Consider the following 18935-nt stretch of genomic DNA (forward strand, 5'->3'; position numbering starts at 1 on the left):
CTATATAAAGAATGAAAAATGGGGCCTGGGTGGTGCTGCACCTGGTTAAGGACACATGTTACAACGCACAAGGGCTCGAGTCCAAGCCCCTGGTCCCCAGCTGCAGGTGGGAAGCTTCACAAGTGGTAAAGCAGTGTTGCAGGTGTGTGTATGTCCTTCTCTGTCTCCTTCCCTCTGAATTTGTCTCTATCCAGTAAATAAACAAAGTATAAAATAAGAATAAAAAAAAGCAGGGAAAGATAGCATAATGGTTATGCAAAGAGACTCTCATGCCTGAGGCTCTAAAGTTCCAGGTTCAGTCCCCAAACCACCATAAGCCAGAGCTGAGTAGTGTTCTGGCAAAAAAAAAAAAAAAAAAAAAAAAGAATTGCCAGCTCTAGTTTATTGAATCTGGGACCTCAGAATCTCAGGTATGAAAGTATTATTATTATTATTTTATTTTTGAGAAAGATGCAGAGACACACACACAGAGAAACACCAGAGCACTGCTCAGCCCTGGCTTATGGTGGTGCGGGGGACTGAACCTGGGACTTTGGAGCCTCAGGCATGAGAGTGTTTGCATAACCATTATTCTGTCTCCCCTGGCTATTATTAATATTATTATTTGGCTTATTCACTATATACTATCTCCCTGGCCTTGTTATCTTATTATTTATTTTTTTATATCATATAGAGAGAAATCGAAGGAAGTGGGAGACAGAGAAACACCTGTAGCACTATTTCACTACTTGTGAAGCTTGCTGCTTAAACCTGGGTCCTTGAGCACTCTAACAGTTGCTCTCTACCAGGTGTGCCACCACCTGGCCTTATGAGACCAGAGCATTGCTCAACTCTGTTATAAGGTGGTGCTGCGGATTGGAGCTGTGGCTTCTGGGGTCACAGGCCTGCAAGTTGGTGATACAGGCTGAGATGTCTCTCCAGTCCTTTTGTTTACATTAACATAAGTAGGACAAGTGTGCCAGGGGCTTACAGGTGGGCCTGGGCAGAGACCCAGGGACAGGCTAGGCTTCACCTTGAAAGAGGAAAAGGCTACTACTGATTGATCTTATGTCTGCCAGAAGGTGGGCATCTTGGTCTGGGGTCTCCCTCTGTTCAACAGGCTGGACACCAAGGGCTTTGTGGACCCTATGCAGAGATTGGACCTAAGGGTTCTAAGTCTAGTTCTTTTTTTTTTTTTTTAAATATTTATTCCCTTTTGTTGCCCTTGCTGTTATGCTGTAGTTATTGATGCCATTGTTGTTGGATAGGACAGAGAGAAATGGAGAGTGGAGGGGAAGACAGAGAGGGGGATAGAAAGATCTGCAGACTTGCTTCTCGTTTGCGAAGCAACTCCCCTGCAGTTGGGGAGCCAGGTACTCGAACCAGGATCCTTACGCTTTGCGCCACCTGCACTTAACCACTGCGCTACCGCCCGACTCCTCTCAGTCTAGTTCTTAGTCTACTAGTATGAGTACAGAAAGGTGGGTGCTTGCCTGGTTGGGGAGTGAGGAGGCTGGGGAAACCCCACCCTCCTGATACCCTAGAAGAGCTGTTTGGCACCTGTCACCCCACTCACCTAGTGTTACTCTTCAGGTTACCACAACTGGTATACAAGTCACATAGATGTCAAAATCTTGGCACTGTGGGCTAGGGAGGTGGCTTGGTGGTTAAGAGCGTGTGCCTTGCATAGATAAGGCTTTGGGTTTGCCACCAACACCAGATAAAATGGTAGAGTGGTGCCCCAGTGGTAGTGCACCTGGTTAAGCACACGTTACCATGTGCAAGGACATGGGTTCAAATGCTGAAGGTGTCTGTCTTTCTCCCTGTTTCCTCCCAACTCAATTGCTCTCTATCCTATCAAATAAAAAATAACTTAGGTTTCATAAAAAAGACATCGACTTGCGAATTTAGCAAGTAATCAAACTTGAAGCTCATTTCTCAACCATACAATGCCTCAGACTAGATTGTCAGTGAGGATTGTGACTCCACAAACACCTCAACCTTGGAATTTTACTAACAATCTCCACTTAGAAGGGAGGGGCCCGGGGATCGGGCGGTGGCGCAGCGGGTTAAGCGCATGTGGTACAAAGCACAAGGACCAGCGTAAGGATCCCAGTTCGAGCCCCCAGCTCCCCACCTGCAGGGAAGTCGCTTCACAGGCAGTGAAGCAGGCCTGCAGGTGTCTTTCTCTCCCCCTCTGTCTTCCCCTCCTCTCTCCATTTCTCTCTGTCCTATCCAACAACGAACAACATCAACAATGGCAATAATAATAACCACAACGAGGCTACAAGGGCAACAAAAGGGGGAAAAAATGGCCTCCAGGAGCGGTGGATTCATGGTGCAGGCACCGAGCCCAGCAATAGGGAGGGGAAAAAAAAAAGGGAGGGGCCCAGGTGGTGGCACACCTGGTTGAGTGCATGTTACAAAGCACAAGGACTTGGGTTCAAGTCCCTGGTCCCCACTTGTAGGGAGGAAGCTTTGTGAGTGGTAAAGCAGGGCTGCAGGTGTCTCTGTCTCTTTCTACCTCCCCCTTCCCTCTCATTTTCTGGCTGTCTCTATCCAATAAATACAGATAAAAAAATTAGAAAAAGGAGAAGAGAGAATGGAGACCTGCAAGCTCATCTGGGAGAGAACCTCTCTGAGCCAGGCTCGAGTCCCCCAGAGCATCACATAGGAGTACAACGACAGTGGGGGAAGATTCCGTGCTTCCTCTAGCTGAAGAATTTGGAGTTGGTCTAGACCAATGAAATCCTGGCAATGACAAAAAGAAGAAATGAAACAGGGGCCAGGTGGTGGCACACCAGGTTAAATGCTCACATTACAGTGCACAAGGACACAGGTTCAAGCCCCTGGTCCCCACCTGCAGGGGGAAATCTTCACAAGTGGTGAAGTAGAGCTGCAGATGTCTCTCTTCCTTTGTCTCTCTTCCTCTCAATTTCTATCCAATAATATTAAAAAACAAAAACAAATGAACAAAAAACAGGGATCACCCTATAAAAGAAAAAAGGGTAGAATGGGCAGCAACAGCAAGCTGGGGGAAGTGGGGGGCTGGGAGAGGGAGGCGGCCAAGCTCCTCAGGCAGCCAGAGGGTGGGAGGCTCTCTTCCTCAACCTGGGCTCAGGCACACTCAGCAGTGACTTTGGAATAGCCTAGCCCAAGACAATCTAAATTCTAGGCTTTTGGGCAGAACCTGACTTGGGTTGACACTTCTTATTCTTGTCTAGTCTGAAAGATCTTGTGGCTTGGGGTAGGGAAATGGGTAAATGTAGGGCAAGATGTATAAGTAGTTTGAGTCCTTCCTTGGTCACTGAGGAATAGGTGATTCCAAAAACAAAACAAAAATGCCCAGAACTTGCCTGGTCTCAAGGCTCTGCGCTTCAATCCTTTCTTTCCCACTTACTAAGGGAGGGGACAGTTTCCAGTGTGGACATGATAAAAAGGGGCTGTGACACTGATGTCCACCCCAGGGTAAGATGAGGATGATTTATCTTATCTGTAAGTTGATAAGCATCAGGTCACCCCCACTCTCTTCATCTCAAAAGGGGAACCCAGAAACGAAACAGGCTGGGAGCAGACCGAAGGCTATTATTATATATCATGCTTTTAATACAAACTTAAAAAAATCTGGAACAATATAAACTGTACAGATTTGATCAATCTTTTGTTTTGTTTTTAAACTAAATCTCTAAACACACCGATGTCCCATTCCAAAATATTGCACAACATTCTGAATACAAAATGCTTGATTGTATTCTTCCTTCACTAAAGAAAAAAAGTTCACAACCTTGCTCCCCCCAAGCTCCTCTCCACGTTGCTTCAATGCCCCCCGACCCATCTCTAGGGGTCAAACTAGAGAAATCTACAGCTCACTGCATTGAGAAAAATACATCATTCTGGACTAAAAGTTTACATTCTTTACAAGACACTCCACCTTTTGACTTGTTCTTGAGAAAGAGGGGTACATAGAGAGGGGGTTGGGAACGGGGAGAAAAAGGTTTTTGTTCTCCATTTTTTAAAGTTTGTTTTTCCTGAAAAAATATCTGTTTCTCTCCTAAGAAAAAATCTTGAAAAGAAAAAATTACTTTTTTACGTTAGAAATATACATATATTATATATACCTCTTACATTTTACAAATGTAGCAAATTATTCAATACAAACGGACACCAAAAAATGTAAAAAAAAAAAAAAAGTTCCTACGAAACCAGGTAAATTAGTGCAGATTTGTTTCCTTAAAAAATAAAATAAAATAGAAGCAAGATACCTAGATTTGAGACAAGACAGAGTGAACTGAGCTCAAGAACCCAGCACTGGAGTCATGCTCCTGAACACACATTTTTCTCCGTATTTCAGGATGCCAGGGGTTGGTCCCCCCTCCCTGTATGTGGTGACACAAGCTGATCAGGGTGGGGGTAGGTATCTGTGTGAGTGGGGGAGGGGGTGTAAGGCAGCATCTGCCCTTCCCCAGTGAGCAGCCATCTGCCTGGGCCTGCCACCTGTGTGGGAGCTGAGGGCTGGGGAGAGGATGGCCCAGACTGGGCTGGCTCCTGAGAAGTCTAGGGGGACAGACGGTGATGGGCTGAGCAGTCAGGACATTGCCCTGCTAGGGGGAGGTAGAGCCTGTTGCTGCTGCCGGGAAAGAAGGCTGGCAGTGTCTATCTGGGCCAGACCCACTGCCAGAGCAGCTGCCCATGTAGGGTTACCATGGTGCCAGAGGCCTTAGTACACTCTGATAACGGGGTCTTGACATCATACATGTATCAGGCATGGAAAGCCAAGACGGCATGGTCAGAGAAACTACCTCTCTGATGGCAGGGGTGAGGAGTGTGTGCTCTCCCATAATCCAAACCCAGCTGCAGTGGTCAAGTGCCTGTCTAGCCCGACCTCCTTACAGCAAAGGCCTACAGGGGTGGGCTGGGCAGTGAGGGGATGGCAAGAGACACCAAAAAGTCCTCAAGCAGACAGGGTTAGAACGTACTAAATTAACACTGACAACCATGACCACAGCCTCAATCCAAGGCTCAGACTTGCTCACTCTAGGCAAAGACCCTAAACTCCCACCCTTGGGCTAAGGTCACCTGAGGGACTCAACAGGAGGGTCTGAGTCCAGGCATTTCTCATAACATATTCCTTTAGCCCCTCAAGCACCCCTCCCCTTTTTTGGTCAAAAACAAACAAAAAGTGCAGATCCCTCTGAAGACCAGTTCCTTTTGCAGTGCTTCCCCAGCACTGTCTTAGGCTCAGGGCACATGTCCCACCCCATAGGAGGATTGACAGCCCACCCTGACCTACTTCCCAACCTTGACAGAAATAAGCACTTGCTATAACCCAGAATCGCATCCAGAGGGCAAAGTTTCACATGGCTTGGAATCCTTTAACATAGGACAGCAAACCAAGGACAGATAGACAGACAGACAGGCAGACCCACACTTGCCTGCCCCCAACTTTAGACCCAGGAAGGGACTATGAGTGGTCACGTGGATTGATGGAAGGGTTTCTGGGGCCATTGTGGCAGTCTGGGCCATATGGGGGGAGGTGTTATGGAGCCACAGGACAGAGATGAAAAGTCCCATCAGAGTGTTGACCTCCCTGGAGTCAGACATCAGCTTGGGGGGAGGGTGTCAAGTGACCAGCTGCTATCTCTTCATGGCCTGGGCCTGAGGAGTGGGAGCAGGGGCCAGACCTATTCAGGTGGCAGAGCCTGAAAAGGCCTGTTGAGGTTAGATGGCTTTAAGAGGATAGGGTGACAGAGGCAGTGACATGGGGTGGCCTCTCCCTATTCTGGGGAAGGGCCAGGCCCTAGCTGCAGCTCTTCCTTCCCTGTGAGCTTGGACACACCAATCCTAAACCAGGTGGTGTGTGGAGGAGGGAGAGAAGGAGGGAGCAGCAATTCACATCTGGACCATTCTTAGCACAGGAAGCCAATAATTAAAGATATTATAGAGTGCTACAGGTAAAAAAAAAAAAAAAGAAAGAAAAAAAGAAAAGAAGAAGAAAAGAAAAAGAAAATAAATATAAAACCCAAATCAACCAAAATCAGGCCGGCAGAGAAAGGGCAAGGGGTGGATTTAAACACCATTTAGTGCTTTGCGAGCCCCTCCCACTCCATGCCTGGGCTGGATCTTTTTTTTCTAGAAGTGAGAGTAAGAAGACTGGAAATCTTTAATCTTTTTGTTTTCCTTCTCCTTTTTTTTCTTTTTCGGTGTTTCCTTTCCTTTTTCTTTTCTGTGGTCTTGGATGCACCTGGCCCTGTGGACAGGGGATGGTCAGTTGGCCAACACAACCGGTTGGAAGGGCTGGCTAGGGTACTGCATGGTGTTCAGGTTGTAGCTGAGGCCTTCCACAAAGGGTGTCTTCTCCAGGAAGAGGCTGTTGGTGCCACCTCCAAACACCTGGCTCATGTCAAAGCTGCTGTTGTTGCTGAGACCAGCTGCACTGCCCCCAAAGGGGGCTGAGGTGCTACTGCCCTGGCTATCAGCCCCATCAAAGAAGAGGCTGGGAGAGCCTCCACCATTGTACACGAATTCCTTGGCATTGGGTGAAAGCTGGGACTGAGGGATCGGGTTGGTGGTAATGAAGTTCAGTGAGTGCATAGACAGAGAAAGGCTCTTGTGCTTCAGCAGACCGTTAGTAGGGGAACGGGCCATGCGGGGCTGCTGCTGTGGGGGCTGAGGGCCACTGACTCCCCCACTGGCCACACCCCCTCCACTGGCTGCCCCACCTCCCTTCTTCATCTTGGTGGAGCCAAACTTGGTGGCAGCAAAGGATGCAGTGGTAAAGGTGATGGGCTGGGCAGAGCGGGGGATGAAGGTGGGGCTAGGTGACTGACCAAAAGATGGTGACGGGGAGTTGGACAGAGAGCTACCCTGACTGCCGATGGGCACGAACACCTGGGCATCCGGATTAAAGCTGCTCTTGATCTCCTTGTCCAGCTCCTGGGCCACACAGCCTTCACTGTCATCCAGGTATAGCACTTTCACAGCCCCCTTCTCACCGATCTGGTAGGACACCTCAAAAGGGTCGATCCACACACTCAGCTCCTCAGGCACATTGGCCCGAACATCCTCCACTGCCAGGCCACTGCGCTTGGCGGCCAACTCTACAACTGGGTCTACGATCTCCCCAATGTGGACACAGCGGAAGGCGGAGCCCTTCAGCGGTTTGTCGGGGTACCAGTGGCCTTCATATTTCTTTTTCAAGAGGCGCTCTAGCTCCTCCCCAAACAGATCTGCCCGGCGCCGGGGCAGCTTGTTATACAAGTAGGAGATGATGAAGTTTAGGGCCACTTTGATCTCCAGCTGCATGGTCCTTTCCTGAGCAGACAGCGCTGGGCACGTACACAAACTCAGGGCAGTAGCAGAAGTTACGAGGCAGGCAGGCAGGTGTGGGCTCCTGATGACTCTAAGAAATGAGAAAGGGCATCATTACTGAATATGCAGAGTGGAGGGCTGGGGTGGGGTGGGGCAGTCAGAGCAAAGGACGGTCCACGTGCGTGTAGCAAGAAGAGTACCCTACCAAGTGAGCTATCTAATCAGGGCCCCTGAAATTACCTTGGTGAAGTCATGCTCCCTCCCAAATGATCACAAACTCAGACCTAACTTAAAAATTTTGTAAGTTTATTTATTTATTTTCCCTTTAGTTGCCCTTGTTGTCTTTTTATTGTTGTTGTAGTTATTATTGTTGTTATTGATATCATCGTTGTTAGATAGGACATTGAGAAATAGAGGAGGGGAACACAAAGGGGGGAGAGAAAGACAGACACCTGCAGACCTGCTTCACTGCCTGTGAAGCGACCCCCCGTGCAGGTGGGGAGCCGGGGGCTCGAACCGGGATCTTTAAGATGGTCTTTGCGCTTTGCGCCACCTGCGCTTAACCCAATGTGCTATCGCCTGACTCCCTAACTTTAAATTTTTTACTTTCTTTTTTTTTTAAAAAAAAGTATTTATAAAATAAAAATATGGAGAAGACCATAGGATAAGAGAGATACAATTCCACACAATTCCCACCACCAGAGTTCCATATCTCATCCCCTCTCTTGAAAGCCTTCCTATTCTTTATCTTTCTGGGAGCATGGACCCAGGGTCATTATGGAGTGCAGAGGATGGAAGGTCTGGCTTCTGTAATTGCTTCTCCGACTTTTCCTCAGCCCCCCCCCCCCAATTTTTAAAATTTATTTATTCATTCCCTTTTGTTAACCTTTTAAAAATATTTATTTATTCTCTTTTGTTGCCCTTGTTTTATTACTGTAGTTATTGTTATGATGTTGTTAGGTAGGACAAAGAGAAATGGAGAGAGGAGGGAAAGACAGAGGGAAGAGAGAAAGACACCTGCAAACCTGCTTCACCGCCTGTGAAGCTATTCCCCTGCAGGTGAGGAGCTGGCAGCTCCAGCCCTTATTGCTTTTTTTTATTACTGTAGTTATTATTATTATTGTTGGATAGGACAAAGAGAAATAGAGAGAGGAGGGGAAGACAGAGGGGGAGAGAAAGACACCCACAGACCTGCTTCTCTGCCTGTGAAGTGATTCCCCTGCAGGTGGAGAGCTGGGGGCTCCAGCCCTTGTTTTTTATTGTTGTAGTTATTATTATTATTGTTGGATAGGACAGAGAGAAATGGAGAGAGAAGAGGAAGACAGGGAGAGAGAAAGATACCTGCAGACCTGCTTCACTGCCTGTCAAGTGACTCCCTGCAGGTAGAGAGCCGGGGGCTGGAACCGGGATCCCTACACAGGTCCTTGTGCCTTGTGCCACCTTGCTTAACCCACTGTGCTACCACCCGACTCCTTTTCTTTTTTTTTTAAGTATTTTAAAAAATATTTATTTATTTATTCCCTTCTGTTGCCCTTGTTTTATTGTTGTAGTTACTACTGTTGTTGTTGGATAGGACAGAGAGAAATGGAGACAGGAGGGGAGACAGAGAGGAGGTGAAAAAGAACCTGGATCATTATGCCCGTCCTTGCGCTTTGTGCCACCTTCTTAACCCGCTGTGCTACCGCCCGACTCCCCTTTTCTTCTTTTTTAAATGCAGTGTCTAAGAATACACCTAGGGTGGTCTGGGACGTGGCACAGTGGAGAAAGCATTGGACTTTCAAGCATGAGGTCCCAAGTTTAATCCCCGGCAGCACATGTACCAGAGTGATGTCTGATTCTTTCTCTCTCCTCTTTATCATTAATAAATAGAAGACTGAATCTAGGACCTTGCTCCTACATGATACTGCTGAGATGCCTCCCCAGTCCAACTTTATTTATTTTTATTTAAAAATTAATTAAAATTTTTATTTTTATTTAAAAATTAATTAAAAATTAATTAATTTTTAATTATTATTATTTTGCCTCCAGGATTATTGTTGGGGCTCAGTGCCTGCACCACGAACCCACTTTTCTTGAGGCTATTTTTCCCCTTTTGTTGCCCTTGTTGTTTATTATTGTAGTTATTATTGTTGTCATTGCTGTTGTTGTTGGATAGGACAGAGAGAAATGGAGAGAGGAGGGGGAGACAGAGTGGGAGAGAAAGACAGACACCTGCAGACCTGCTTCACCACCTGTGAAGAGACCCACCTACAGGTGGGGAGCTGGGGGCTTGAACCGAGATGTCGGTCCTTGCTCTTCGCATCATGTGCGCTTAACCCACCGTGCTACCGCCCAACCCTCTATTTATTAATTAGAAAAACAGGAGGAGGGGAGTCAGGTGGTAGCACAGTGGGTTACGCGCAGGTGGCGCAAAGCAAGGATTGGTGTAAGGATCCTGGTTCGAGCCCCCGGCTCCCCACCTGCAGGGGAGTCACTTCACAGGCGGTGAAGCAGGTCTACAGGTGTCTGTCTTTCTCTCCCCCCCTCTGTCTTCCCCGCCTCTCTCCATTTCTCTCTGTCCTATCCAACAACAATGACATCAATAATAACTACAACAATAAAACAAAGGCAACAAAAGGGAATGAATACATAAAGAAGTAAATATTTAAAAAGATAGGAGGAGAGAGAACCAACTAACTTTTGTACTTTTTTTTTTTTAAATAGAGAAAAATGAAGATAGAGATGAAGATAGAGACAGGGAAAGACAGCAAAGCGCTGCTCCACCATCCACGGAGTTTTCTTGGTGCTATCCATCCATGTTGCTTCCATATGATGCCAGGGATGGAACCCAGGGGGGACCTATTCATGGTCATACATAAGCTTCACCACCGAATCATCCCCCAGGCACCTGGTTTCCTCCTTAAATGGAAAAGCATATAGGCCACTGAGCAGAGAGCAGCACGGCCAACATTTCAGTAGGAGTTTGGACTCCAGTCACATCCCATTTGTCATCCACGGTTCCCTGGCTCCCTCTGGGTTTGCAAAACTGATTTAAGGGTGCCACAGTGCAACCAAGGGGTGTTTCTACCCTGAGAGTCTCCAAGAATGAAAACAAGAGCAAAATGTCAAGGAAAAAGTCAAGATCTCTCACAAGCGGTGTGGGTCCACAAGGGTATTGTGGAGTGGGGGTGGGTTACCTCCAGGGAAGCAGAGGAAGGAGAAGGAAGCAGGGCTCTGTAAGCTTACACATTAAGAGCATCAAGGCACAGCATGAGGGAATCTCTGTTCCGGGTTAGCATATAGGGGATGGGGCAGGTAGAAAGAAGAAATTTTCCATCAACCTATAGTTTCCAGCTAGAGACCCATCGTCACTTTGGTTTCTCAGACTATCTGACCACCTGTTCTTAGCACTGGATCCAAGTTATCAAGTGTTTGGAAGATCCCTGGAGAAAAGGCAGTCCAAAATCAACACGCAGATTGTTATTTTGGGATTCTTTCACAGCCAGATCCCACAGAGGTCAAAAAGGTTTATTCCTGAGGTCTGGGCCAGCCTCATGTGTCAGGAAAATGATCTGTGAAGCCCAGAGAGCCAGAAATCCTAATCTTTCTTTCTCCAAAAAAGTAGATTCTAGGATCTCCTAGGGTCGTGCTGTTGAAATACTAAATTGAATAGGGCCACCCTCGAGGGCAGGCAGGGCTAGACTGGCCCATGACATCAAGTCCTCCTCAAACTTACGAATCAACTAGAACCGGATATTGACTAAAATCCCTTCTGAGCCTAGTACAGAGCATCCAGGTGGGAGCCTAAGGCTTGAGAGTCTTGAGGTTGCTGAAAACTTGCCCCCACTTTCTTCCCTGTAATTCTCTGGTCAAAGTTTGGGGAAAAGGCTAAAGATGCACTGGGTTAATTTGGAACATCATACACAATGGTGTGGTCTAGCCCTACCCTTATTTCAGGTCTCAGCAAGCAGAGAGGGTCATGCGGGCAGTCAACAGAGCTGACATAATCACAGCCAGTCTCAATCTCTCCACAGACATACTCAAGATTCTGGAGAGTCATCGTCTCCCTCCTCTCTGACTGTAACACAGACTAACCTCCATGATTCTTCAAATGTCTGTTCATGGGGGCTGGGTGGTAGTGTACTGGGTTAAGTGTGGCACAAGGATCTGCACAAGGATCCCAGTTCAAGCCCCCAGCTCCCTGCCTGCAGCAGGGTTGCTTCACAAGTGGTGGAGCAGGTCTACAAGTGTTTATCTTTCTCTCCACCTAACTTCCCCACCTCTCTCAATTTTTCTCTGTCCTATCTAATAAAATGAGGAAAATGGCCTCCAGGAACAGTAGATTCATAGTGAGGCCCTAGATAGTTCTAGAACCCTTCTAGGTTTCAAAAGGATAGTAAAAAACAGTAGGTTGAGGGGTTCGGTGGTGGTGCACCTGGTTGAGCACACATGTTACAATGTGCAAGGACCCAGGCTCAAGCCCCCTGGTCCCCACCTGCAGAGGGAGAGCTTCATGGGTGGCAAAGCAGGTTTGCAGATGTCTCGCTCCCTTTCTCTAACCCCCTCCTCCTTCCTTCTCATTTTCTGGCTGTATCTATCCAATAAATAAAGATAATAAAAAATTAAAAAAACAAAACAAAACAGTAGGTTGACAGTAGTTTCCAAGAATGGTCAAAGAACTCCAGACTCTTTTTTTGAGGCTTAGGAGGTGACACAGTGAATAAATGGCAGAATCTCAGGTTCTGAATTCAATCCCTGGCATTATGGTACCAGAGTAATGTTCTGGCTCTCTTTCTCATAGATTTTTTTTCTCCCAAAGGTAAAACAGGTTTAAACACAACATTTGACATATTTCCCAAGGCATCACATGACCTCTTGGGATGTCACCCAAACCAAAGATTTCCTATACCTTTTCTAGGCCTCCTAAAAAAAAAGGTGCATAATTGCCTACCAAGTTAGCCTGTTACACAAATAGTTCCATCTCAAAATAGGTGCATTCACGCTAAAGTCACTGGGAAATAAGCCTCCCACCCCAATAAACAGTGGCACCACTGCCATAAGCCTGACCTAGCTAACCATTTTCTGCAGAATAAGACATTGAAAACTGCACACCAATTTATACCTCAGTGATGCTGTCACACGAATAAGGAAATGTATCATGCCACCTTTGCCTTTTTAATTGGATAGCAGGCCAGGCCAGATGGCTGTGGGGTGAAACATTACAAAAATGCCAGACAACCAGGATGAGATTTTCTGCTCTATCAGCTCAGACTAATTTTGACTTCAAGAAGCTTACGCAACCAAGGAGTAAGGCACTGGTGTTGTGTTGTCTTTAACTAAAGATAGGAGTGACCATGCATCAGAGTCTGATCATTCAAAAATGAGTTTGATTTTTAAGGCATGGGCAAATCCTAGAGCTTATAGATAGAATGTTCATAGAATGTGGTTATGATGAGAAATAATCCTGGTTCAAGCCCTTAGTCCCCCACCTGCAGGGGAGTCACTTCACAGGTGGTGAAGCGGTCTGCAGGTGTCTCTCTTCCTCTCTCCCTGTCTTCCCCTCCTCTCTCCATTTCTCTCTGTCCTATCCAACAACAACATCAGTAACAACAACAATAATATCCCCGTACCACCATAAACCAGAGCTGAGCAGTACTCTGGTGTTTGCTCTCTGTGTGACTCTCTCTGCATCTCTCAAAAATAAAATAAATGAATTAAAAAAAAAAAAAGAAAGAAAGAACTACTCTAGTGGTCTGGGAGATGGAGCAGTGATAAAGCTTTGGACTCTCAAGCATGAGGTCCCGAGTTCAATCCCCGGCAGCACATGTGCCAGAGTGATGTCTGGTTCTTTCTCTCTCCTCCTATCTTTCTCATAAATAAAATATTTTTAAAAATTTTAAAAAGAAAAAAATAACTACTTTGGGAAGTCAGGTGGTAGCGCAGTGGGTTAAGTGCACATGGCACGAAGCGCAAGACCAGTGGAAGGAACTCAGTTAGAGCCCCTGGCTCCACACTTACAGGGGAGTCGCTTCACAAGCTGTGAAGCAGGTCTGCAGGTGTCTCTCTCTCCCTCTCTGCTATCTTCCCCTCCTGTCTCCATTTCTGTCTGTCCTATCCAACAAAAACAACATCAGTAACAACAATAATAAAACAATAAGGGCAACAAAAGGGAATATATATATATATATATGAAATAACTACTCTTTGGGAGCTGGGCGGTAGAGCAGTGGGTTAAGCGCAGGTGACACAAAGTGTAAGGACCATTCAAGGATCCCGGTTTGAGCCCCTGGCTCCCCACCTGAAGCGGAGTCGCTTCACAAGCAGTGAAGCAGCTCTGCAGATGTCTATCTTTCTCTCCCACTCTGTCTTCCCCATCTCTCTCCATTTCTCTCTTTCCTATCCAACAACAATGACGTCAACAACAATAATAACTACAATAAAACAAGGGAATAAAAAGAACATTTAAAAAATAGGGGGCTGGGTGGTGGCACACTTGGTTGAGGGCACATGTTACAGTGCACAGGATCTCTGTTCAAGTCCCTGGCACCCATCTGCTGCGGGAAAGCTTCATGAGTGGTGAAGCAGGTTTGCAGGTATCTTTCTGTCTCTCCTTTTCTTTATGATTTGTCTCTATCCAATAAGTAAAAAAAAAAAAAAAAAATTAAGTTTGAATTAGGCAGCAGGAAGACTAAGAGGTAGGACAGGGAGTCGGGCGGTAGCGCAGTGGGTTAAGCGCACATGGCGCAAAGTGCAAGAGCCGGCATAAGGATCCCGGTTCGAGCACCCTGCTCCCCACCTGCAGGAGGTCGCTTTGCAAGTAGTAAAGCAGGTCTGCTGGTGTCTGTCTTTCTCTCCCCCTGTCTTCTCCTTCTCTCTCCATTTCTCTCTGTCCTATCCAACAACAACAGCTATGACAACAATAACAACTACAACAAGCACAACAAGATGGGAAAAATAGCTTCCAGGAGCAGTGGATTTGTAGTGCAGGCACCGAGCCCCAGCAATAAACCTGGAGGGAAAAAAAAAACAAACCAAAAAACAGTAGGATAAAAGGGGGCGGTGTGCAGGAAGTAGATAATGAAAAATACTTTTGTTAACACATTGAGAAGTTGCGCACGTGAGTGCAACTTTTAGATTCACCTCCAGCAACAAAGTTAATCCTGAATTCAGATGCTGGAAACCCCAAACTGCCCTCACAGTGATAAAGGCCTTCTTTTGGGAGTCTAGCGGTAGCGAGCGCAGCGGGTTAAAAAACCGAATAAGGATCCCGGGTTTGAGCCCCCAGCTCCCCATCTACAGGAGAGTTGCTTCACAGGTGGTGAATCAGGTCTGCAGGTGTCTATCTTTCCCACCCCCTCTGTTTTCCCCATCTCTCTCCATTTCTCTCTGTCCTATCTAACAACGATGACATAAATAACAATAATAACTACAACAACAATAATAAAAAAGGCAACAAAAGAGAAAAATAGGGAGTCCCGCGGTAGAGCAGAGGGTTAAGTACAAGTGGTGCAAAGTGCAAGTACTAGCATAAGGATCCGGGTTTGAGTACCTGGCTCCCCACCTACAGGGGAGTTGCTTCACAAATGGTGAAGCAGGTCTGCAGGTATCTTTCTCTCCCTGTTTCTGTCTTCCTCTCCATCCTATCCAACAACAACAACAATAATAACTACAACAATAAAACAAGGGCAACAAAAGGGAATACATATTTTTTAAAAAGGGAAAAATAAACAAATATAAACAATTTTTAAAGGCCTTTTTGACAAGGTTTTTTTGTTTTGTTTTGTTTTGCCTCCAGGGTTATAGCTGGGGCTTGGTGCCTACACTTCGAACCCACTGTTCTAGGAAGTAATTTTTCCCATTTTGTTGCCCTTGTTGTATTGTTGCCACTGCTGTTGTTGGATAGGACAGAGAGAAAGATAAGACACCTGCAGACCTGCTTCACCACCTGTGAAGCCATTCCCCTGCAGATGGGGAGCCAGGGGCTTGAACCAGGGTCCTTGCGATTCGTACCATATGTGCTTAACTCGGTGCGCTGCCACCCAGCCCCCAGTCAAATTACTTTTTCTTTCTTTTAGTTTTCTTTTCTTTTTTTTTTATTTAAAGATTTTATTTATTTATTCATGAGAAATGATAGACTAGAGAGAAAGAACAAGGCATCACTCTGGTACATGTGTTGCCAAGGATTGAACTCAGGACCTCATGCTTGAGAGTCCAAAGCCTTATCCACTGCGCCACCTCCCAGACCACACAAGAGTTACTTTAAAGTAGAAAAGGAAGTCTAATGCAGAAGCTATTCGGCTGCCAAACCATGAATATCTATAACATTCAAGGGCCTCACCTAGTCATCTGATAATCAGGCAGTACTGGATGCAAATATATGTGCAAAGGAATCAGGATCATTAAGTGTCATAAACTGGTGGACAGGAGTGCCCCCACGCTGCCAGGGAGTGAGAGCCAGCTCCAGCACAGGGGACCGCCCTAGACTGCATGTCCAACAGGCAGGCCTGGCAGAAAGACTTCGAGGACTTGGGCTGGCATCATGCCACCCACAGTCTCACAACAGGGAATGTGCAAGCTCAGGACTGACACCACAAGGTTCCTTCAGGTTCACAGTACCCTTTCTAGGCCCCTTCAGTAAGATCCCACTGAAACCCAAGGCAGGCGGGGATGCCAGCAGGACCAAGCCGCGCTCTGCACTATGGGAAATGTAGTCCTCAAACCCCTCACACTCGAGGCGTTGCAAGTGACCTACTTTCTCCGCGCACTACACTTCCCTGTATGCTTTGCGAATGCTCAGCTGGCACTACGCATGCCTGGTGGTGAGGTGTGACCCGGAGTCGGGGAACCGAGGAAAAGTTTCAGAGGCACATGCGCACCGCGCCGGGCACCCCCCACCCCCAGCACAATTTATATAAATGCTACCCATAAGGCCTATTCTCCGTATTGTATCACCCCACCATATTCCCGTCTGGGCTGAACTTTTCCACCTTTTCGCTTCACTACCTCCCATGACGGCTGAAGGAAGGATCTGCTTCCCGAGAGTTTTTTGGGGGCGAAGGCACAGGGCTGGGCTCGATAAGGTCACATCCCCTTCCCCCACCACGGCGCCTTAATCTGTATTCTGGGGGCCCGGTGGTCTCAGTCTGGAGCTGTTGTAGGGCCCGAGACTAAGAGGAAAAAAGAGCCCTTTTCACTTGATTGATGGCCACAGGCTGGGCTCCAGCACCCCACAGCCAGGCAGAAAGGACACCCAGCTCTCCCGCCCCTCGGCCATAGAAATCCCGGGGCAAACTGCACGGAGGCACCGGGCTGACGAGCAGCCGCAGCCTCGCCCCCTGGAGTCCGAGCCACCAGACCTGGCGACGGAACTGGGAAAGGCTCCCGGGTGAGGAAGGCAGGACAGCACACCTCAGCCCACCTCCTAAGACTCCAAACTCTGGGTCTCCTCCCACCGCAAGGCCTGCTCCATGACCAGATTTACCAGATCCTCCGCAAAGCTGCCCTACAGGGTATTAAACCTCCCTAATCCTTCCTCCCACACAAGCTCCTCTCCCCTCTGCCTGAGAGGGGGATGGGGATAGGCGCCCCGGAGTGTTTTTCTGCTGAAAAAGCACAGACGTAGGACCCAGGGTTGGGTGGGCAGAAGCAAGCTCAAGAAAGGTCAGCTGCCGAGCAGGGTTCAAGATGCCTCCCGGACTGGGGCGGGGAGGGCGGCAGAGCCCCCGCCCGTCAAGGGCACGGTCCACCCCGGGGCTGGAGGGTAGGAGCTTAGGGCAGGACGACTCTGCACACACGGGCACTTCCCCGGCTTCCACCAGCACCCACTCGCTGGGACTGCTCTCAGGGTAGTTTTTTTTTTCTTTTTCCGCCCAGCTTTCCCTTAAAACAAGAAGCTCAAACTAAAATGGTGAATTCTGGCTCAGCGGCCAGAGGACAGTCACCAATGACCGGTTCAGAAGGGCGTGTGGGGGCTCCACAGAGCCACAAAATAAGCCCAATTAATCATTACCTCCCCTTGCCCCGCACACACGGGAAAAGCAGAGAAACCAGGTCTGGACCCCCTTGCCTAGCTTCGGCTAATTTAATGGTGGTGGGGGTCGTAAGTTGGGGAGGGGCAGAACAACCAAGCGGGCCCAGGAAGGGGGGTCACACTTGGAAGTGACAGACGTGGGATCTGGGGTTCTCCGGGGTGAGCGCGAGCGTGAGAAGAGGAAGTGGGGGGTATTATTTTTTAAAAAAAATTGGGGGGTCGGAAATGAGAGAAGCAAGCGGGACCAGCGTGTGCGGGGCGCCACTGCAACCGCGAGCGTCCAGCAAGAGCGGCTGACTGCGTGGGGGGGTGCTGGGGCGTCTCGGGGTCCCCCCGCCCGCACACCCGACTCACTCGGTGTCCGCGGGGCCGCCGCTCCCTCCAGGGTGGTCCGGGCGCGGGGCGGAGACCGCTCTTCCTTTCTCACCTGGCGCCGCCGGGGCCCGGGCTGCTGCGTCCGGTTCCCCGTCGGGGGCTAGGAGCGTGCGGGAGGCCCCGGGCTGTGGCTCTCGACACTAATCCTCTCAGCTTTGGGGAGGTCGGGCTCGACCTCGGGGGGACGGAGTGCGGGCGGGGCGGCCGGCGGCGACAGCGCGGGGATGGCGGAGCAGAGGGCGGCTAGTGTCGCGGGGCAGAGGACGGTCCGGGCTCTGGTCTGCGGGCGCTCCTGCCTTCTGGCCCCACGTCGCCCGAGCCACCCGGCCGCCTGAGCCGCAGATGTCAGCAGACGACTGCTCCTTCCCGCGCCCCGGCCCGAAGTGAGCAAAGTCAATGAAAAGTTTCACCCTTAGCAACCCTGCGCACGGATCCCGCTTCCCCACCCTTGCGTGATGCGTCCCTCCGCCAGGCAGGGGCGGGGCGGGGCGGGGCCGGGCGCCGGGCCGGGACTACTTCCCAGCCGCGCGCGCCGCTTAACCCCTCGTGCGGCGGGTGCGTGACGCGCCGGGGGTCCTGGGTTGCCCGCGCGCCCCTGCCCGGCCACACACACTGTTCTGTGGACACCGCGTCTCGTCATCCTCCCCCCAGCCCAAGCGTCAGCGCGGCCATCTCTGTCCGACCTGCTCAGAGCTGAGCGTCTCTCCCCACCGCGGAGCCGCATCGTGCTCCCTTCCCCGCCCCAAGCCCCTGAGAGCGTGCTCCTCCTGGAAGGGGTTTCCCCGGTTGGCCCGCGAGCTCCGGGAGCACGTGGGGCGAGGGGTGCTGCCCTGGGCCGGGTGCACTTCAAACGTGCGGGGAGAGGAACTGCCCTGCTGCGCCTTCGTCCCTGCACCTGCGCCGACGGCTCCTGAGCGCAGCCGAGCCGCCACCCCACCCTCGCAGGCAGCCCCTCCAGCACCCGGCGCCCCAGTCACAGCCTCTCCGCATGTGGGGGAGCCCAGGGGCCGGCGGGAGCCCTTGGAAACATTTGGGGTTTTGGTCCATCCGGTTGCCCCTAGTGCGCCGAGCGCCCCGTTGCGGGAAGCAGGTGGAGGTGGGCGCGTGAGGGGGAACTCGGGGCCGGAGCGCAGAGGAAACCCAAAGGGCATCAAGAGGGGCCGAGCGCTCTCTCCGAGCTGCTTTCTGCGCCCGGTTACTTCGCGGGGAGCTGGAGAGGGACAGCTTGGGCTCTGCGCAGGCGCGTCCCCAGCCCACCCCGACT

At 49.5% G+C, this 18935-nt stretch overlaps 1 protein-coding gene across 1 annotated transcript; it reads right to left on the bottom strand.

Annotated features, from left to right (window-relative positions):
- Positions 1 to 3562: 3562 nt before the first annotated feature.
- On the bottom strand, positions 3563 to 18143 carry TOB2 (transducer of ERBB2, 2). Its single transcript, XM_007523419.3, has 2 exons — positions 17651 to 18143; positions 3563 to 7378 (listed from the first exon to the last, which is right to left on the bottom strand). Exon 2 carries the CDS (start codon positions 7279 to 7281, stop codon positions 6244 to 6246), a length of 1038 nt encoding a protein of 345 aa, XP_007523481.1. The 5' UTR covers positions 7282 to 7378; positions 17651 to 18143; the 3' UTR covers positions 3563 to 6243.
- Between the last annotated feature and the right edge of the window lie 792 nt (positions 18144 to 18935).

The sequence above is a fragment of the Erinaceus europaeus genome, chromosome 4 (genome assembly GCF_950295315.1).
Source record: "Erinaceus europaeus chromosome 4, mEriEur2.1, whole genome shotgun sequence".
Lineage (NCBI taxonomy): Eukaryota > Metazoa > Chordata > Mammalia > Eulipotyphla > Erinaceidae > Erinaceus > Erinaceus europaeus.